The sequence below is a fragment of the Dreissena polymorpha genome, chromosome 12 (assembly GCF_020536995.1).
Source record: "Dreissena polymorpha isolate Duluth1 chromosome 12, UMN_Dpol_1.0, whole genome shotgun sequence".
Classification (NCBI taxonomy): Eukaryota; Metazoa; Mollusca; class Bivalvia; order Myida; family Dreissenidae; genus Dreissena; species Dreissena polymorpha.
In genome coordinates, this window is record NC_068366.1 from 70,509,424 (window position 1) to 70,527,330 (window position 17,907).

The 17,907-nt window shown below is 34.7% G+C and overlaps 1 protein-coding gene across 1 annotated transcript in view; it reads right to left on the reverse strand.

Moving 5' to 3' along the window:
• LOC127853735 (CST complex subunit CTC1-like) overlaps nt 1-17,699 on the reverse strand; it is a 44,855-nt gene extending 27,156 nt beyond the window's left edge. Inside the window, exons 1-8 of the mRNA XM_052388474.1 lie at nt 17,421-17,699; nt 13,920-14,017; nt 12,342-12,471; nt 9,653-9,739; nt 7,064-7,252; nt 6,726-6,787; nt 5,069-5,162; nt 192-263 (exon numbers count right to left, since the gene is read on the reverse strand). Coding sequence (XP_052244434.1) covers nt 192-263; nt 5,069-5,162; nt 6,726-6,787; nt 7,064-7,252; nt 9,653-9,739; nt 12,342-12,471; nt 13,920-14,002 — 717 coding nt within the window. The 5' untranslated portion in view covers nt 14,003-14,017; nt 17,421-17,699. The remainder of the gene's footprint in view (nt 1-191; nt 264-5,068; nt 5,163-6,725; nt 6,788-7,063; nt 7,253-9,652; nt 9,740-12,341; nt 12,472-13,919; nt 14,018-17,420) is intronic.
• Nucleotides 17,700-17,907: the final 208 nt, after the last annotated feature.

Sequence of the window (17,907 nt, forward strand, 5' to 3'; positions counted from 1 at the left end):
GTTAAGTATAGTTATTCAATGCCTGAGACATATGTCTTTCATAATTTAAATGCTACATCAACATGTTACTGAAAATAAAATGTTATTAAAAAAATACAAACAATCTGCTTTATTCACAGATACCCACAATCATTGAAATTTGATACAAATATGCATAATAGCTATTAAATATAATCATAAAAATAAATTACCTCCAGTCTTTCACGTTTACTTGATATCTGTATGGAGCTCAGCGCACAACAGTGTAATAGGAGCTTTGCATGCTGGAAACCATGACACCCCATTAACAGTTATTAAATTGTCATTCAGTGACAATCCTTTAAAAGCATTTATTATTTATATTCACAAATCTATGAAATATAACTATTCAAATATAAATAACATGTCTATTAAAAGGTTTATCAATCCGAAATCTATCTTGTTATTGCTCTGGAAACAAGATCAGATGACAGCAGAAATTAATAAAATAGTCTGAACACTTTTATGTGAACTTAGAATAAGACATACATTTAAGAATTTTTTTATATTTTTTTTTAAAGATTCTTTGTATGCAGTTTTAAATGTCGTATTTATTAAGTTTGACAAATTATGTGTAACATAGACACTTGCATATATAATTGAATCTTTAAATTGATTTTACTTGAAAACTGGATGCTACATTAGATTTTTTTTAATCTTTAATAAATGGAATTGTGCCCACAATTCCATGGACAAAGTTTAAATTATACAAAAACAATCACTTAAAATGAAAGTAAAAAAAAAGCCACAAATAAAATCAGATCATAAAATAAAAAGTTTTGTTTGAGAAAATTGCCAAAATTATGTCCATTCCCAGTTTGATGTCTAATTCCAGATTCATAAACATAGTTTTCTTTATTATATCATCATCTATTGAAATAACAGCAAAGGTCTTTATTTAAATGCATCAGTGCTTATCTTGAATTGTTAGTATACAAGCGTACAGCGTATCAGTTACTTAAAGCCAAATCAAATCAGATCAGATATTTCCAACTTGATAATTAGAGGTATGAACATAACTTTATTAAGGCACAGATGTACGAGAGGTAAATAGCACTGAAATAGAAATTAGTGTTTTGTGACAGATATTATGTGAAGAATAAATACATGCACACAAATTTGTAAAATTTACTAGAAAAGTAAATACAAAGAATGTTTCTTTGTAACTGTCATTGTTGTTACACATCACCTGATTGAGCTTTTAGTAAGCAACATATTTACTGTGTGCCGCGCCATGTTGACAGGATCATAATCTGTGAAAATTTATTTTGGAATTCCATCATGTATTTAAAAGAATTAGAAAACTCAAGAACTTCATAATAATCATATATAAGCAATAAGCATAAATTAAAACAGTCGTCTGTGAGACGAGCTGGATGATTTTCACTATGACGATAACATGTTACAAACTATTTCAAATCTCAACATGCACAGACAATTATGCGCACCCCCCCCCCTCCAACACACACGGACAAACAATAGACTTTTTTTGAAAGACATGGTTGTTCATAATCCTCATGTTGCACTTTATAAGTAGACCAAGTTTTATCCTATCATCTCTAATTGTTTTGAACACAGCTTAAAAATCTGTTTTTCAAAGGGAAGACGTGACAGACATGCAAGGGAAACTTTAGTGACCACTTCATTACTTGCCATGCCATTTTAGACTCCCTGAGAGACAAAAGCATAATAACATATAACCTTTTGGGACCTCTCAGTATGTATTAGTTTGTTTGGACAAACAGACATGACAGACCGAGGGGAAACCTTAAGTCCCTTCTGGAAAACAAAAGGGGGACTAAAAATAAACAAGAGCTGTTTCCATCGGAAGACATATGCCCCCAAAAAACGCTTTTCCGAAACCTAAACGTAAATTTCGAAACCTAAACGCGGACCCTAAGTTCAAGGTCAAAGGACTCAAAATTTGTGTGCCTATGGAAAGGCCTTGTCCATATACACATGCATACTAAATATGAAGGTTACATCTGAAGCAACATAGAAGTTATGACCATTTTTCGAGTGGAAACGCAATTATTTGATGATTCAAGGGCCCTAACTCAGAAGTGCCTGGGAAAATTTGGCTGATTATCGAACTTGACCTTGATGCTATTGCCTTACATATTTTCATGAAGTTTGTTGAAGATCTGATGACAATTGCTCGAGTTATTGAGCGGAAACGAGAAAAAACCTATTTTACGATGATTCAAGGGCCGCAACTCAAGAGTGTCTAGGTCAATTTGGCCGATTATTGAACTTGACCTAGATGTCATTGCCTTACACATTTTCATTAAGCATGGTGAAGATTTGAGGACAATTGCTTGACTTATTGAGCGGAAACTAATCCGGACAGAAAGACTAACTAATTGACCGACTAACGGTTCTGGGGGCATAAACAAGAGCTGTCAGAGGACATTGCGCTCGACTATTCGAGTGCTTGACAGTATAACGTTAGCCATCATGGATAGGGGGGTATAATGTGGGTGTGTGGTCATTTAATAGATGATCTTTCAAAAAAAAAGAAAAAAAAAAGAAACAAGAGCTGTCACCATAGGATGACTTATGCCCCTAAACCTAAACGCAGATTTGGAAACCTAAACGCAAACCCAAGTTCAAGGTCAAGGTCACAGGGGTAAATTTTTTTGTGCTTAAGGAAAGGCCTTGTCCATATACACATGCATACCAAATATGAAGGTTATATCTCAAGGGACATAGAAGTTATGAGCATTTTTCGAAACCTAAACGCAGATTTCGAAACCTAAACGCCGACCCTAAGTTCAAGGTCAAGGTCGCAGGGGTAAAAATTTGTGTGCATATGGAAAGGCCTTGTCCATATACACATGCATACCAAATATGAAGGTTATATTTCAAGGGACATAGAAGTTATGAGAAATTTTTGAAACCTAAACGCAGATTTCGAAACCTAAACGCAGACCCTAAGTTCAAGGTCAAGGTCACATGGGTAAAAATTGTGTGTGTATGGAAAGGCCTTGTCCATATACACATGCATACCAAATATGAAGGTTATATCTCAAGGGACATAGAAGTTATGAGCATTTTTCGAAACCTAAACACAGATTAAGAAACCTAAACGCTGACCCTAAGTTCAACGTCAAGGTCACAGGGGTCAAAGATTTTGTGCGTATGGAAAGGCCTTGTCCATATACACATGCTTACCAAATATGAAGGTTACATCTCAAGGGACATAAAAGTTATGAGCATATTTCGAAACCTAAACGCTAAGTGTGACGGATAGACGGACAGACCGACGAACTGACAGTCCGATCACTATATGCACTCCTACCGGGGGCATAATTATTATTTTGTGTGTGTGTGTGGGAGGGGGGGGGGGGGGATTCTGGGGTTGGGCATGGGGGATGGTTTGGGTGGAGTCCATTGTGGTATGTCAGGTAAGTGTTGCTTTGTCAAAGTATGAATCAAATGTGATCATAAAAAAAGAAGTTATGGCAATTTAAACAAAATTTATTAATTTGACCTTGAGAGTCAAAGTCATTCAAAGGTCACGGTCAAATTCAACATGTCAGGTACAGTAACATCATGATAGTAAGAAAGTATTTGCAGTTTGAAAGCAATAGCCTTAATACTTTAGAAGTAAAGTGGATCTAAACACAAAATTTAAAAATATATTCAAAGTTACAAAGACAAAAAGGGCCATAATTCCGTTAAAAAGCCAACCAAAAATTATGCAACTTGCCCTGTACAGTCCCCTTACAATAGTTAGCGAGTTTTAAGTCTAAAAAGCAATAGCTATGATACTTTAGGAGTAAAATGGACCAAAACACAAAACTTAACCAATTGTTCAATATCTAAGTATAAAAGGGGCCATAATTCTGTCAAAATGCTTGATACAGTTGTCTGCTCTTGTTTATAGGTTGGAGTCATGTTGGTAAAGAAGTATGCAAAATATAAAAGCAATATGTCAAGGGACATAGGAAATATTTGAGGTGGTACAAAACTTAAACATAGACTTATCAATAATATGCATATTGTAAGTGAAAAAAGGGCCAAAATTCTTACAAATGCTTGATACAGTTGCCTGCTCTTGTTTATAGGTTAGGGTCATGTTAGATAAGAAGTATGCAAAATATTAAAGCAATATGTCCAGGGACATAGAAAATATTTGAGGTGGTACGCAAACTTTAACATAGAAAATCTAAGTGAAAAAAGGGCCATAATTTTACAAAATGCTTGATACAATCTGCTCTTGTTTATAGGTTGGGGTCATGTTGGTAAAGAAGTATTCAAAATATAAAAGCAATATGTCAAGGGACATATTTGGGGTGGTACGCAAACTTTAACATTCCAACGCTCACAGGAACGGGAACGCCGTGGTGAGTAGGATTGCTTTACTATATATATTTCATATATAATAATCGAGCTAAAAATGTTGCATACCTTCTTGAAGAGTTGGTGATAGGCATTCTAATTGAGATATGTTGCATACCTTCGTGTTGAGTTGGTGATGTGCATTCTTAATGTGGCATGTTGCATACCTTTGTGTTGAGTTCGTGATGTGCATTCTGCATGAGGTATGTTGCATACCTTCGTGTTGTGTTGATGATGTGCATTCTGAATGAGGTATGTTGCATACCTTTGTGTTGTGTTGGTGATGTGCATTGTGCATGAGGTATGTTGCATACCTTTGTGTTGAGTTGGTGATGTGCATTCTGCATGAGGTATGTTGCATACCTTTGTGTTGAGTTGGTGATGTGCATTCTGCATGAGGTATGTTGCATACCTTCGTGTTGTGTTGGTGATGTGCATTCTGCATGAGGTATGTTGCATACCTTCGTGTTGTGTTGGTGATGTGCATTCTGCATGAGGTATGTTGCATACCTTCGTGTTGTGTTGGTGATGTGCATTCTGCATGAGGTATGTTGCATACCTTCGTGTTGTGTTGATGATGTGCATTCTGCATGAAGTATGTTGCATACATTCGTGTTGTGTTGGTGATGTGCATTTTGCATGAGGTATGTTGCATACCTTCGTGTTGTGTTGGTGATGTGCATTCTGAATGAGGTATTTTGCATACCTTTGTGTTGAGTTGGTGATGTGCATTGTGAATAAGAAGTTCATCTCCAACCCGAGGTCTGGGAGCAGCAGGGGGGCACTGACTCATGAATAACCTACAACAACGATACCAGCCTCATTCTGGGGAAAATGTACGTTAAGTATCGTCCCAGATGAGCCTGTGCAATCATCATAACTAATCAGGGACAACACTTTCAGCTTTTTTGGTATCTTTTTTTTAAGGAAGTTTCTTCCTAGTTAAAAATCCCGGTTAGGAGGAAAATGTCATCCGATATTACACAGGCTAATCTCGGACAACACTTTACCCTTTGCATGCTGGGAAATTTGTCGTCTGCTAAAATGTTGTCTGCTGAATTTCTAAAAATAGCATTTTCTTCGATTTTTTTTCAAAGAATACTTTCAGAATAGCAAACAGTTTGGATCCAGATGAGACGCCACGTTCTGTGGCGTCTCATCTGGATCCAAACTGTTTGCAAAGGCCTTCAAAATTCGGTTCCCGCACTGAAAGAGTTAACACACATGCATAAAGCTCAGTTTTCATAGAACAAGGCTCATACTTTCAAAAGGCCAGTTTTAAATTGTCAATTTTTTTTTTCATTGTCACTTAAGTTCTGCATTATGATTCTGTAATTAACCCTCTGGATTTGTTTGTTATTTTCCAATACACCAGGTTAGAAGATAAATATGAGCCCAGCTCTGTAAGGGGGTTTAATGCATGTGCGTAAATGTTTTCTCCCCAGATTAGGGTCGATAAGGGCTAGTAAGGGTTGATACTTTGCACCTTAACTGGATTTTTGCTAAGAAGAAACTTTTTCTTTAAACAGAAAATATCAACAAAGCGGAAAGTGTCGTCCCTGATGAAGCTGTGCCGACTGCACAGGCTAATCTGAGACAACAATCTAAGCGCATGCATTTTACCCCCTTTTGCATAGAGCACAGCTCATAAGTTAATATTCATGTCTAAACTTTTGGCAATTTTAAGTTGCCAAAATTCGTTATCTTTATTGCGAAACAATTACATACATGAATGGTGAATGCCTTACAGTTAATCAATAACAAAATTATGATGTCAATCTTTCGCATGAAAGTCAACAATATTATGTTCTACAAAAATTACATCAATAAAAGGGGAATTTGTATGCCAGCTGGAGAACATATGTTAAGGCTTTGAGCATGTTACAATTACAGCTGATATTCACTTTGTCTTGTAATAAGAAATGAATAGACTTCTTATGCCTGTAAACTGTGATAATGCAAGGAATATTTTTTTCCAGCAGCGTATTCACCAATGAAATGGCAAAATATCTTTTCAATTCTGAATTAAACAATCAATGTATTCAAAGTTAAACTTATCTAGACTTGATCTCAATTTTGAAATTTGCACATTTTCACATAAAAATCTTTTCACACAAGTGTACACCAACTCAAGGAATTTGCAACATTTCCTGAAAATTCTAATTAGCCTCAAACAAAACATACTAACTCAAACAACATACATACCCGGTACATTAAAAATGCGGTAATGGAAAAAGGAAAGTTGACAGGAGATCTATTACGGTAATAATATGCATGTGAATGCTATTTATATGTCACCAACTTACAGTATTCATTTATCAAATTATCTACGCATACCAATCATGTTACACCAGTATTCATACCTCACTGCATTGTCTAACTCATATATTCGGAATGATACGTCAAGAACTTGTGTTACTGTGCCCTGTAAGAAAAGCAGATGTTAACAAGAGTCTGTTAGGGAAAACAATTTATAAAGAAAAGAATAAATTAAGACGAATAAATGTGTACCAGTATATGTGAAAGATACAGGCATGCACACACACGCAAACACAAACGTGTCATAAATTAATTAAAGATATAAAAAAATAACACAAACTGATTTTTAACTTAAGCACAAAATCATACACATAAATTAGGAAAATAGATACATGTACTCGAATAAATATGTATTTTCTTGTCATGTTGATCAATGGGTTACCTTATAAGAAAACAGATCTAAATTCTCAATGGGAGCAGGTATATTCTTGAACTCAGTGTTCCTGAAGGATGGTTTGGAGTGCTTTTGAAGCCATTCTTCAGCAGATATGATTGCAAAGTCCACATCGTGTCTTATATACATTTTGCTGCCTTCATCAACTGCATATAGTTCATGTTGATGATTGCCCCCCTGCGGAATGAATGTGACACATCACTGCTACTTGGAACTACTTACAGAAAGTAATAGTAAGGATGGCCTCCCTGCAGAATGGATGGGATACACCACGGCTACTTGAAACTACTTACAGATAGTTATAGGAAGGACTGCCTCCCTACAGAACGGATATGACACATCATGGCTACTTAAAACTACTTACAGAAAGTAATAAGAACAGTGTGCCCCATGCTCTAGGAAAACAGGGCTTAATGCAGATCGCCAAGATAATAAGGGACCACACACTCCACCTTAACTGGATATTATTTTTGAAGAGATTTCCTTGAAACAAAAAATTCCACAAAAGCAAAAGCAGACCCATCTCTAACAATACTTTACGCGCATTTATTTAGCCTTGTTTTTCCTGAATATGACTCATATGTTGATGCTTATAACAACGTGAACAACACATATGGATTCCTCATATCTTGAATGAAACGCCTCCAGAATCTAAGAAAAAACTTAACTTACTGTATTAATAATCTCAATCAAATATTTATATATGGTACTTGTCAGTGTGGTAAAGGGTAAATTATTTCGGTTAACTATCAGTGTAATTAAGTAAACATAGTTATGTTTTGATTCTCTCACAATCTCTTAAAAGTTGAGAAAATATAATTGATAAGCTCACGTAATATTTTGATAAGTTAATAACCTGAGTTATTTATAAATTTACATATATATGTTCTTTTTATAGCTGTTCTGCTGATTCACCCAAAGGTCTTAATAACAAGCAAATTCGAATGGTGCTTTTTATTTACCAAACCATTGATGTGTACATGCTTATAATAAAATTATCAGCATTTCGAAATAATCTGTGTCTCTTATCTACATAAATGCATAACAAAAATGTTGTTCCAGGTAATATAAATCACAGGAGGGAAGCCCAAAGTATTATTATTTTTATATATATTATTTTATATATATATAAAAGTTTTGTCCGGACGCTCTTTGCACCCTAAAGAAACACACTCAACCATATGGAATAATGTTCGTCACGCAAAAAACTAATTGCAAAACAGGCTTTAAATAAAACTTAACAAAAAACTAGCAAAATAACACAATACATGTACTGATTGTCAAAGTTGACATTTAACGTGAATTGTTCAAGCTTGAATGCATAATAACAATGGATGAACTTCCGAATCAAGCGCGTTCGGGCGAGTTTACATAATCACAAAAACAGGTGGCGGAAAAAGCAAAGAAGATCACAGAAATTGTAGATCAATTTTTAGCTATAAAATATTTACTTGGATGAGTTCAATTGTCTAAGAATTTTTCTATCTACAAAACAGCATTTTTTGTTATAAACATGACACTTTGCCTTTAAAGATAATATTTCCATGAAACATATCATATGTACATGTATCATTTCTACACAAATTATATTGCAAAAGGCAAACTATTATGAATTACTTAAAAAAGTTAAGTAACTGTACACTTGAATTACATTACAAGACAGTTAAATGTGAACGTGTAGACATTAAATATTCTTGATTTATTTAGAGACAGAAGTCGAGACAAAATTAATTAAGTCTAATATGGTCAGATTTCAAATAAATCAAAACACATAATTCTGGATTTTTTTTATATAAATGTTTATATCCATAGATCCATAATAATACTGAGGTAGTCCTATTTTGCAGCATGCTACTTATTTAACACACATTTATGATTTTGTAAATAGAGCCTTGTTCTTGGAATACTGGACTTAATGCTTGTGCGTAAAGTGCAGGACCTCTCAGATAAGCCTGTGCAGATAACACAGGCTAATTAGAGACTACACTTCCAGCTTTTATGGCATTTTTATTATTTGAAGAAAGTTCTTCTAAAAACAAGAGCACCGCATAATGGGTGCAAACGCTTGGCTGCGGAAGCTTGTCGGATTGATTTTTTTAGAGGTCACAGTGACATTGACCTTTGACCTAGTGACTCAAAACAGGGTGTGTCATGTAGAACTCATCAAGGTGCATCTACATATGAAGTTTCAAAGTTGTAGGTGGAAGCACTTTGATTTTAGAGCCAATGTTAAGGTTTTAGCACGACACCTACGGCGGACGGCGAGCTGGCTATGACAATACCTCAGGTTTTCTCCGAAATTAGCCGAGCTAAAAATTAGTTTAAGTAGAAAAATTCCATAACAGCAGCAAGTGTTGCCCCTGATTAGCCTGTGCAAACTGCACAGGCTAATCTGGAAAGACACTTCACAAGCATATTTTAGCCAAGTGTTCCCAGAACACCACTCAATACATGTCAATGTAGTAAACTTTTATAGCACGGTTAGTATTGTCTAATGAGTTGTAGTCCACAGATGTAAATTCAACACAGGCAGCTTATGAAGGAAGATTAGGCACTTACATTTAATTAAACAATTACCTTTTGCAATGAAGTTGGAATGAGTTTGGTGTAGACATGCTCATGGCCAATCTGGATTTCATCATGCCATCGTAAACAGGTGCTTTTCTGTCGATAAAATGGGAGGTTTGCATCTATCATTGCTCAGCAATGCAGGGAAAACCTTGCTTAATGCATGCGCTTTAAGAGTAATACCAGAATAGCAAAGGATGACACTTTCCGTTCTTTTGAAACTTTTCTTTAAGTTGAAGTCTTTAATAAGCAAAAATGAAGTCAACTCAGAAACTGTGGTCCAAGATTAGCTGATTGCACTGGCTAATCTGGGAAGACTCTCGACCCACATCAATTAAGCCTAGTTTTCCCACAAAATGGCTAATTAGTTTTTCCTAAACCTGCATCATTCTATAGTAAATCTTTCAGTATGCACATATACGTTATACTTGCAATCATGGCACTGCAAAATCAAATGCATTTTTAATCACAACTGAAGAAACTGATAATTGCACATTTTGTGATTGTACTCAGCATTACAGTTTTTGCACAACTCAAATTGAGTAACAAATTGATTATTCTGTGACTGACAGAGGTATAGAGGATATTTGTTCATGTCAGTGTAAGATCTTTTGTTAATTCACGAGTGATAATAGAAAGTATATTTTCACGAGTGGCGCAGCCACAAGTGAAAATATTATTTTTCTATTATCACGAGTGAAATAACAAACAATCTTACACTGACATGAACAAATTTTCTGTTTCTTTTATGCCCCTTTTTCAAGAAAATAACTAACAACTGTTTCCCTTTCGTAGAAAAGTTACCCTTTCTCAGAGTTTCTCCCGTTGCGTGCCTCAATTCATATCAAAACACAAAATGACGTCATTAGTGTGACAAAATGACATCATTATACCACCAAAATTCTCCAATTAAACTCTTTTAAATTGTAAATAAACAGTGAAAAGCATAAAATAAAAAGAAAATTTGTTGGATTCAGTGGAATGTCGATTTTAATTCACTCGTGATCATAGAAAATATACATACAATTATTTATAATAAACTAAAAATAGAAAAAGGAGTTCCGAAAAAAATTGTTCTTTTCACCGGTGAAAAGAACAATTTGTTTATTTTCACTGCTGTTATTTCACTGCAGAAATGTCATATTTTATCATTGGGTATAAAAGAAACATGATTTTTAACAGGTAAGACAAATATATGATCGAATCACAAAGTATGATTCAATTTTTGTCCACAATGACAAATATTTACCAACATACCATCTGGCATTTAAACTAAAACAGACACAATTTACTCAAAAAATACAATTAATATAAAATTATGAATATTAAGTACCAACTCATTTCTATGATAATTATCATAATTCCGGAGCGATAGGATTAAAATGTCAAGAAAATGGTAGTTTGCTATCAGACCTGATGGCAAAAATGTCACATTTGCGACATACATGTACACTTGGGCCAATAATCATTCCCTTCAGATATAAAGAAATCCGTTTTTTTCTATATGTCTTGCAATTTCCCTTTGGATTAAATAAGCCACTAGGAATGAGCAGATTATAGATGAAAACTAACACATTATCTGAGCCTTGCAGATCTGGGAAAATAGGGTTTACAGGCTTACAGACCTTTTCCTGGATATCTACCGGTCGGTTGAACACCAATTCCCAAAGTCAAATGTTAAAAAAAAACAGTTTGCAAAAAAGTCCATTTTTTAAAGAAGTGTTTTGTGATTATTATACCGCAATTTTATTTTAATTTTAAATAGGAAAATGCATAAATATAATTTATATGACTTCTTCCTTAAACTTTTAAATAAGTATAAAGAGTTATATTAAATTAGTTTTTCCTAAACTAGTAGTCATTTTTGCGAAAAAATAACCCAACCCCCATAAAGCATTTTGTCCAAAATGACTTAAAGGGATCTTTTCACGGTTTGGTAAATTGACAAAATTGAAAAAAGTTGTTTCAGATGCTCAAATTTTCGTTTTAGTTATGATATTTGTGAGGAAACAGTATTACTGAACATTTCCCATAGTCCAATATAGCCATTTTATGTATCTTTTGAAGATTTGAAAACCTAAAAATTATAATGCGTTGCAACGCGAAAGGATTAAATAATTTGGAGAGTTCTGTTGTTGTCGTTTAAATTTACGAAACTACGAAGATTGCTAATATAAGGTATAAAATACTTATACTGCGTATGCCCGCCAGAATAGCCGAGAGGGCTAATGAGTTTTTACTTCAGACTAACTCCAGGACTCCGGGGGTCACTGGTTCGAGCCCTGGTACCGGCTACTTTTTTTTCCTTTTTTAAAATTTTATTCTTGATTTTTTACTGGAGCTTTTAAGATCCAATGTTCACATTTACCAATATAAAGCATTTAATGACAAACTTCAAAATCTGTGAAAAGGTCCCTTTAATGCTTGCCAACAAAGTTTTGTCCCACATGAGCCTCTGCAGTCTGCACAGGCTAATCAGGGACAAACTTTTTTTTGCCTAAACTGGATTTTTTTGTAAGGAGATGCTTTCTTTAAATAAAAAAAAACAATAAATGTCGTCCCTGATTAGCCTTTACAAACTGCACTGGCTAATCGGAGACAACACTTGACACACATGCAGTAAACCCTCTTTTCCTAAAGCGAGGCTTATTCATACTAAACTACTGTTTGATGAAGCAGTGAGTGACGCTGATCTAACCTTCACAATGATGTTTATTCCACACTCTAACTTGATTAGGAAGAGTTTCGTCCCCTTTATATCAATCATCTCACTCCTAGTCTGCAGCACCCCACACAAATTAACAGCAGTCCCTCGACTCAGGCATGATCTGACAACAGAACAGGCAATTATGACAGTATTATGTGATGTGGTTTCAAATGAACGCTGGCAACAGTTGCAAAATAATAGATATAACAACATTAACACTTTCATGCTCAGGAGGAAATGGCTACATGCAAACTGCATAAACCAGAGCAGCCTGCCAGTAACTTGCAGTCTGTTCAGGTTTAATGCTTTTTGGTGCTCATCAGAATCTAAGGGTTGGACAAACTTTTAAACTTTATTCTGGAAAGGAAAGATTTTTTAATGAGATTTTCTTAGGGACTACACACATGCTTATCTAAGCAGGAAAGGGTTTACTAGAAAGCCATTCTTTTGATAAATATATTGATTTTTACTTAAACGGTACTGGTACTATCATAATGTGAACAAAAAAGGGGGTTAATAATCCAGTATTTGAAAAGATATTTGTGTGAAAACGCAATTTTCATATCAAATAGCTATTGTTTGTATTCCATAAATGCATAAAAATATTATCTATGAAATATATCAAATAAATTAATAACTATGTTCACTTTAACTGCAATAATATTTGGGTCAGTGAAGCCATTGCATAAATTTAATAGGGATTGAACTTACAGTTCTTTTCCTTCAATTTTATGGCAAAAGGGCACAAACCTACAATTGGCAATAGTGCTGCAAAAATACGCAAAAAAACGTATTGCAATATATTGTCAATTCCAAAACCCGTATTGCAATATATTGCTAACTTTTACCAGAATTATAACTCGCCAGCTAGTCACCAAAACCAACTTAATTACATGAATATAACCTTTGTATTGTTTGTTAAGGTTCTAGTTATATCCAAATGGCAATTCTAGCCTTTTGTACAAAATGCTTTACAAACACAGTTAACTCTTTTATTGGTATGACATGCAAAAGCAGATCTTAAGGACTCCCATGTAACAACGCTAGTCCGTATAATAGACTTTTGAGAATGCTATTTTTACGTAACAATTTATTTTTACTAAACACTGATTTGTTTTGTTTATCTTGATAACATTATTTCGGATGGCTTTTCTGGACGAATTGTGGATGAATTTTTGTAGAATTTTCGTACCGGTATGATGAAAATCGTATCGCAATACAATATGTGGATTGCGTATTGCGATATATAGCGATATACAGGTATATTGTTGCAGCACTAATTGGCAAGGAGTTCAATCATTTGCTTTAGGCGCAAGGACCTACAATTGACAAGTTCAATCTCAAGTGTTTGTGCCTTTATTCATGTGCACATCACTTCAGACATAAAACAAGCTCAAAGTGATAATATTTGGAATTTCAGGCTAAAATATTACCATGCACTTAAACCTGGTGACAAGCCAGCTTTAAAACATTCTTAATGGTGATAAAAATCAGAAAATGATTGGATAATACACCTATTGATATCTAATAAAAGTACTGACAGTATATAACAAATTTTCAATAACTCACCTGTTTCTTAAGATTTGCCATGCATCTTTACATCCGACAACATCACAAATATGAGTTCTTTCAACTGCCACTCGACCAGCCATCTTTCACAATATTTTCTGAAACACTTTTGAAATTATTTATTTATTTACAAAAATATATGCCTGTTAATAAAGTCTTTAATTATATAAAAGAACACATCAAGTGTAAAAGCATTGATAGGTTTATATCTCATTTTAATGTTTATTGAAAAGCCACAAGTGCTGAACAAAGTTTTCTTCTGGGCAAAGTGTTAATCACGTACATGTAGTTCTTAATTTTTACATTTTAGTTACCATGATTGAACTTTAACCTTGTACATAGTTCTTTCTAGTGACATTTATCCAATCTTGCATAATACTTATTTAAGTTGTTTGAACATTCATCCATGCTGGAAAATCATAATTTATTTTCAGGACAAGGGACAAAATTGTCACAAAACCAGGTTTTCATTGTGAAAAAAAAATCTGATAAAGGGAGAAAACTCAAACTGAACTTTTGAAATGACCAAAAAAAATTAACCCCCTTTGTAAGTTTTTTTTTTTTTTAAATCTATTTTTAGTCGTGGCGACCTTGACATTGGAGATATTGACGTGATTCTTTCGTGGGACACACCGTCCCATGATGGTGAACAAATGTGCCAAATGATTTTAAAATCTCACAATGAATGACATAGTTATGGCCAGGACAAGCTCATTTATGGCCATTTTTGACCTTTGAACTCAAAGTGTGACCTTGACGTTGGAGATATCGACGTAATTATTTCGTGCGACACACCGTCCAATGATGGTGAACAAATGTGCCAAATGATTTTAAAATCTGACGATGAACGACATAGTTATGGCTCGGACAAGCTAATTTATGGCCATTTTTGACCTTTGAACTCAAAGTGTGACCTTGACCTTGGAGATATCGACGTAATTATTTCGCGCGACACACCGTCCAATGATGGTGAACAAATGTGCCAAATGATTTTAAAATCTGACAATGAACGACATAGTTATGGCCCGGACAAGCTTATTCCGCCAGCCCGCCAGCCAGCCAGCCAGCCAGCCCGCCCGCCCGCATTCGCCAATCTAATAACCAGTTTTTTCCTTCGGAAAACCTGGTTAAAAAAGTGCCAAAAATAGATTAATTATATCTTGAGATCTGATATTGACTATTTACAGCATTCTTGATTTTCCAGCTTGGTTATTCGAAAATAAATCAATGATACACATGGATAAAATATAAACATGAATATTTCTGACGGGTAATTTTTACCAGTTGACCTTAAATTTTGAACTTGGCCATAGGGATATTGAGTTCTTTCACATTTAGTCATCATCTCAGTTTCATAGTGCATACCACTTCCAGCAAGGAATGTAACATACAGTACACTCCACGCGTTTTCCCAAAAAAACGCGCTCCCTCCGCGGGTTTTTTTCTGCTAGCAAGTGTTCACGCGGCGTTGGAAGAGCGAGGTGAACTCGATAAAACGCTCCGCGTTAAGCCGCCTTCGCTAATTCCAGCGGCGTGTATTACTTTAGGCTAGTCGGTAAATGCAGACACTTTCCGTTCTTTTCAGTGATCGCCGCGCAACGCTGCGTTAGCAGTGTGCTACTGGGCATGCCAAAAAATAAAAACATTGTTATAATAAATTGTTTAAATACTGTAGTACATGTATAAAAAAGATAATTGTATAGAAAATTAATACGTATAAAAAATATGTTTTTTAATTCACAGGTACGTCTACAACATGAATTAGTCTAATATAATACATTTGACAAATTAATATTTAAATCATAACACATATGACACAAGAATACATGTTCCGTAAAATTTCCAAATGAGAATAATAATTCGTAATCCGAAACACACTACGATTTTTAATTGTTAACACGACGTTTACAAATGCTTCCAATATACAGTCATGTATATTTCCCGACAAAAGCGCGCGAAAATTATGCTGCAATGTACAAGGTCAAGGTACAATGTATACTCCTGCAAAGCGTGCGTGTATTGATTTTTTTATACAAACTTTGTAGCGCAGAGAACATTTAATTTTGTTGATTTCGGTTAAAAGTTTCCTTGGTATTTATTAACGAAATTATATCGCGAATAAGTTGATATTTCCTCTAAAATAATTTCAATTCGAACACGCAGAATCTTTATCGTTACGGTATTTTAGTAGAGTAATTATTTAAACACAAATTGTATAGTAAACTGATTAAAGAAGACATCTGGGCGGAACTGGATTTTAAGTGTTTGACGTTATGAAAACACGCAAAGCTTGTCTACTGACCTATTGTGTAGACTGCTGTCTGCTGTGTTTTGACAAAAGGGATTAACATGTGTGAATGTCACTCTGCCGATTTGGTCCATAATTACTGGTAAACATTGTTTAGAATGTCAACGCAACAAGAATACAACTGTGAATATTAAATGCAATTATCAACTCAATAGTTACCACCTTTTAGCAATCAATGGAATAACCTACATACCAACAAAGAGAAAATCAATGCATTAGCGAGCAGAGAATTGAACCATTCCTTATGCATTCGTTGAACGTGTTTACTTGAGTAAGTTATGCCTGTAGACAGGAAGCGGCTTTTCTTTGATTACGTCAAACTGTCAATTCACACAGATTTGCGAGATTTTTAGGGTCCTTGGTCATTTGTATAGAAAATCACCTGCTAACATGAAAACTTTGGTTTAAATTATCAAAATAAAAACAATGTTGCAAACTGTGTTTATATTAATTGGTAAGTATTAGTTAAAGGACGACGTTTTGTGTGTCGTAAATAAACAAGTTTTCTATACAACAACAACTACTTCTACAACCACGTCGGGATCGATCTATCTTGGTTGTTTTTTTAATTGTAAATATTATACTACATGTACATGTATGTACTTAGAATAAATGTAAATTTATTTGAAAATCAGGAAGTCAAACAAAATTAAATTGATCGTTATCTCGTAAAACGCGGAGTTTCCCCCGCGTTGCAAACGCCGAGGGCTGCCGCGTCGGCTTATCAGTTTTGCCGATCGTTAACCGCCGCGTCCAAAATCATGCAAACGCAGCGTATAGCGGGATTTTCTTAATCTCCCTCCAGGTCGAAACCCGCGGAGTATGGAGGGAAATTGGGGAAAACGCGTGGAGTGTACTGTACTTCAATTTCAATCCTTGATTTATAAAAAAATATAGGTGTAGGATTTATTCTTTCTTAAATTTTACCTTTGATTTTGATCCTTGATTGCAAAACTGACTTTGGAAATGAAGGCAGGTTTCTTGCATAAGATTCTCCGTAACTTGTCTAGTAAATAGTCAATTAAGTGATACTAATCATTAGTCTAATGATATTTTGCTTAAACAAACATCTCTTCAGGTGTGGACCAGTCTGAGTCATGTTTTATAAATTTCATTTCGTAGATTATTTCCCGTGTAAATCATGCTTATATTTTATTGCAAAAGTAAAAGTAGTAAATTAAAACAACAGTTACCTTAGTTAAGTTAATTGAATCTTGGAGAGCAAATAATTAACATGCTATTTGTAGAACACCTTCAGGCTTCACATCATTCTCGACAAACTGACCAAATATCATGATCATCATCATCATCCGAGTTGACCAAATCAGGTAGGTGTTGACGTTTAAATTTCTTACGAACCGAGTCTGACTATTTAGCGATAACTCTGATCAACATCACATGACTATACACGTAAATAAAGCGCAAAAACTGAGAAGATACTTTATTTGTATTTCCCTGCATTTCATGTCAATTTTCTTTCTAAGGGAGATAATACTTTGTACGTAAAACATCGGTTAATACACACTATTAAGGGACAGACAGACGCAAAGCGACTACAACAGACTTACAGAGATTTGAAGGCTGGGAGCAGGACTGGGCTATGGCTAGCGGTTCGACGCATAATCCCAAGAAACTAGGTTCTCGCTTGGAGATTGCACATGACTTCCAGAATCCAAGTTC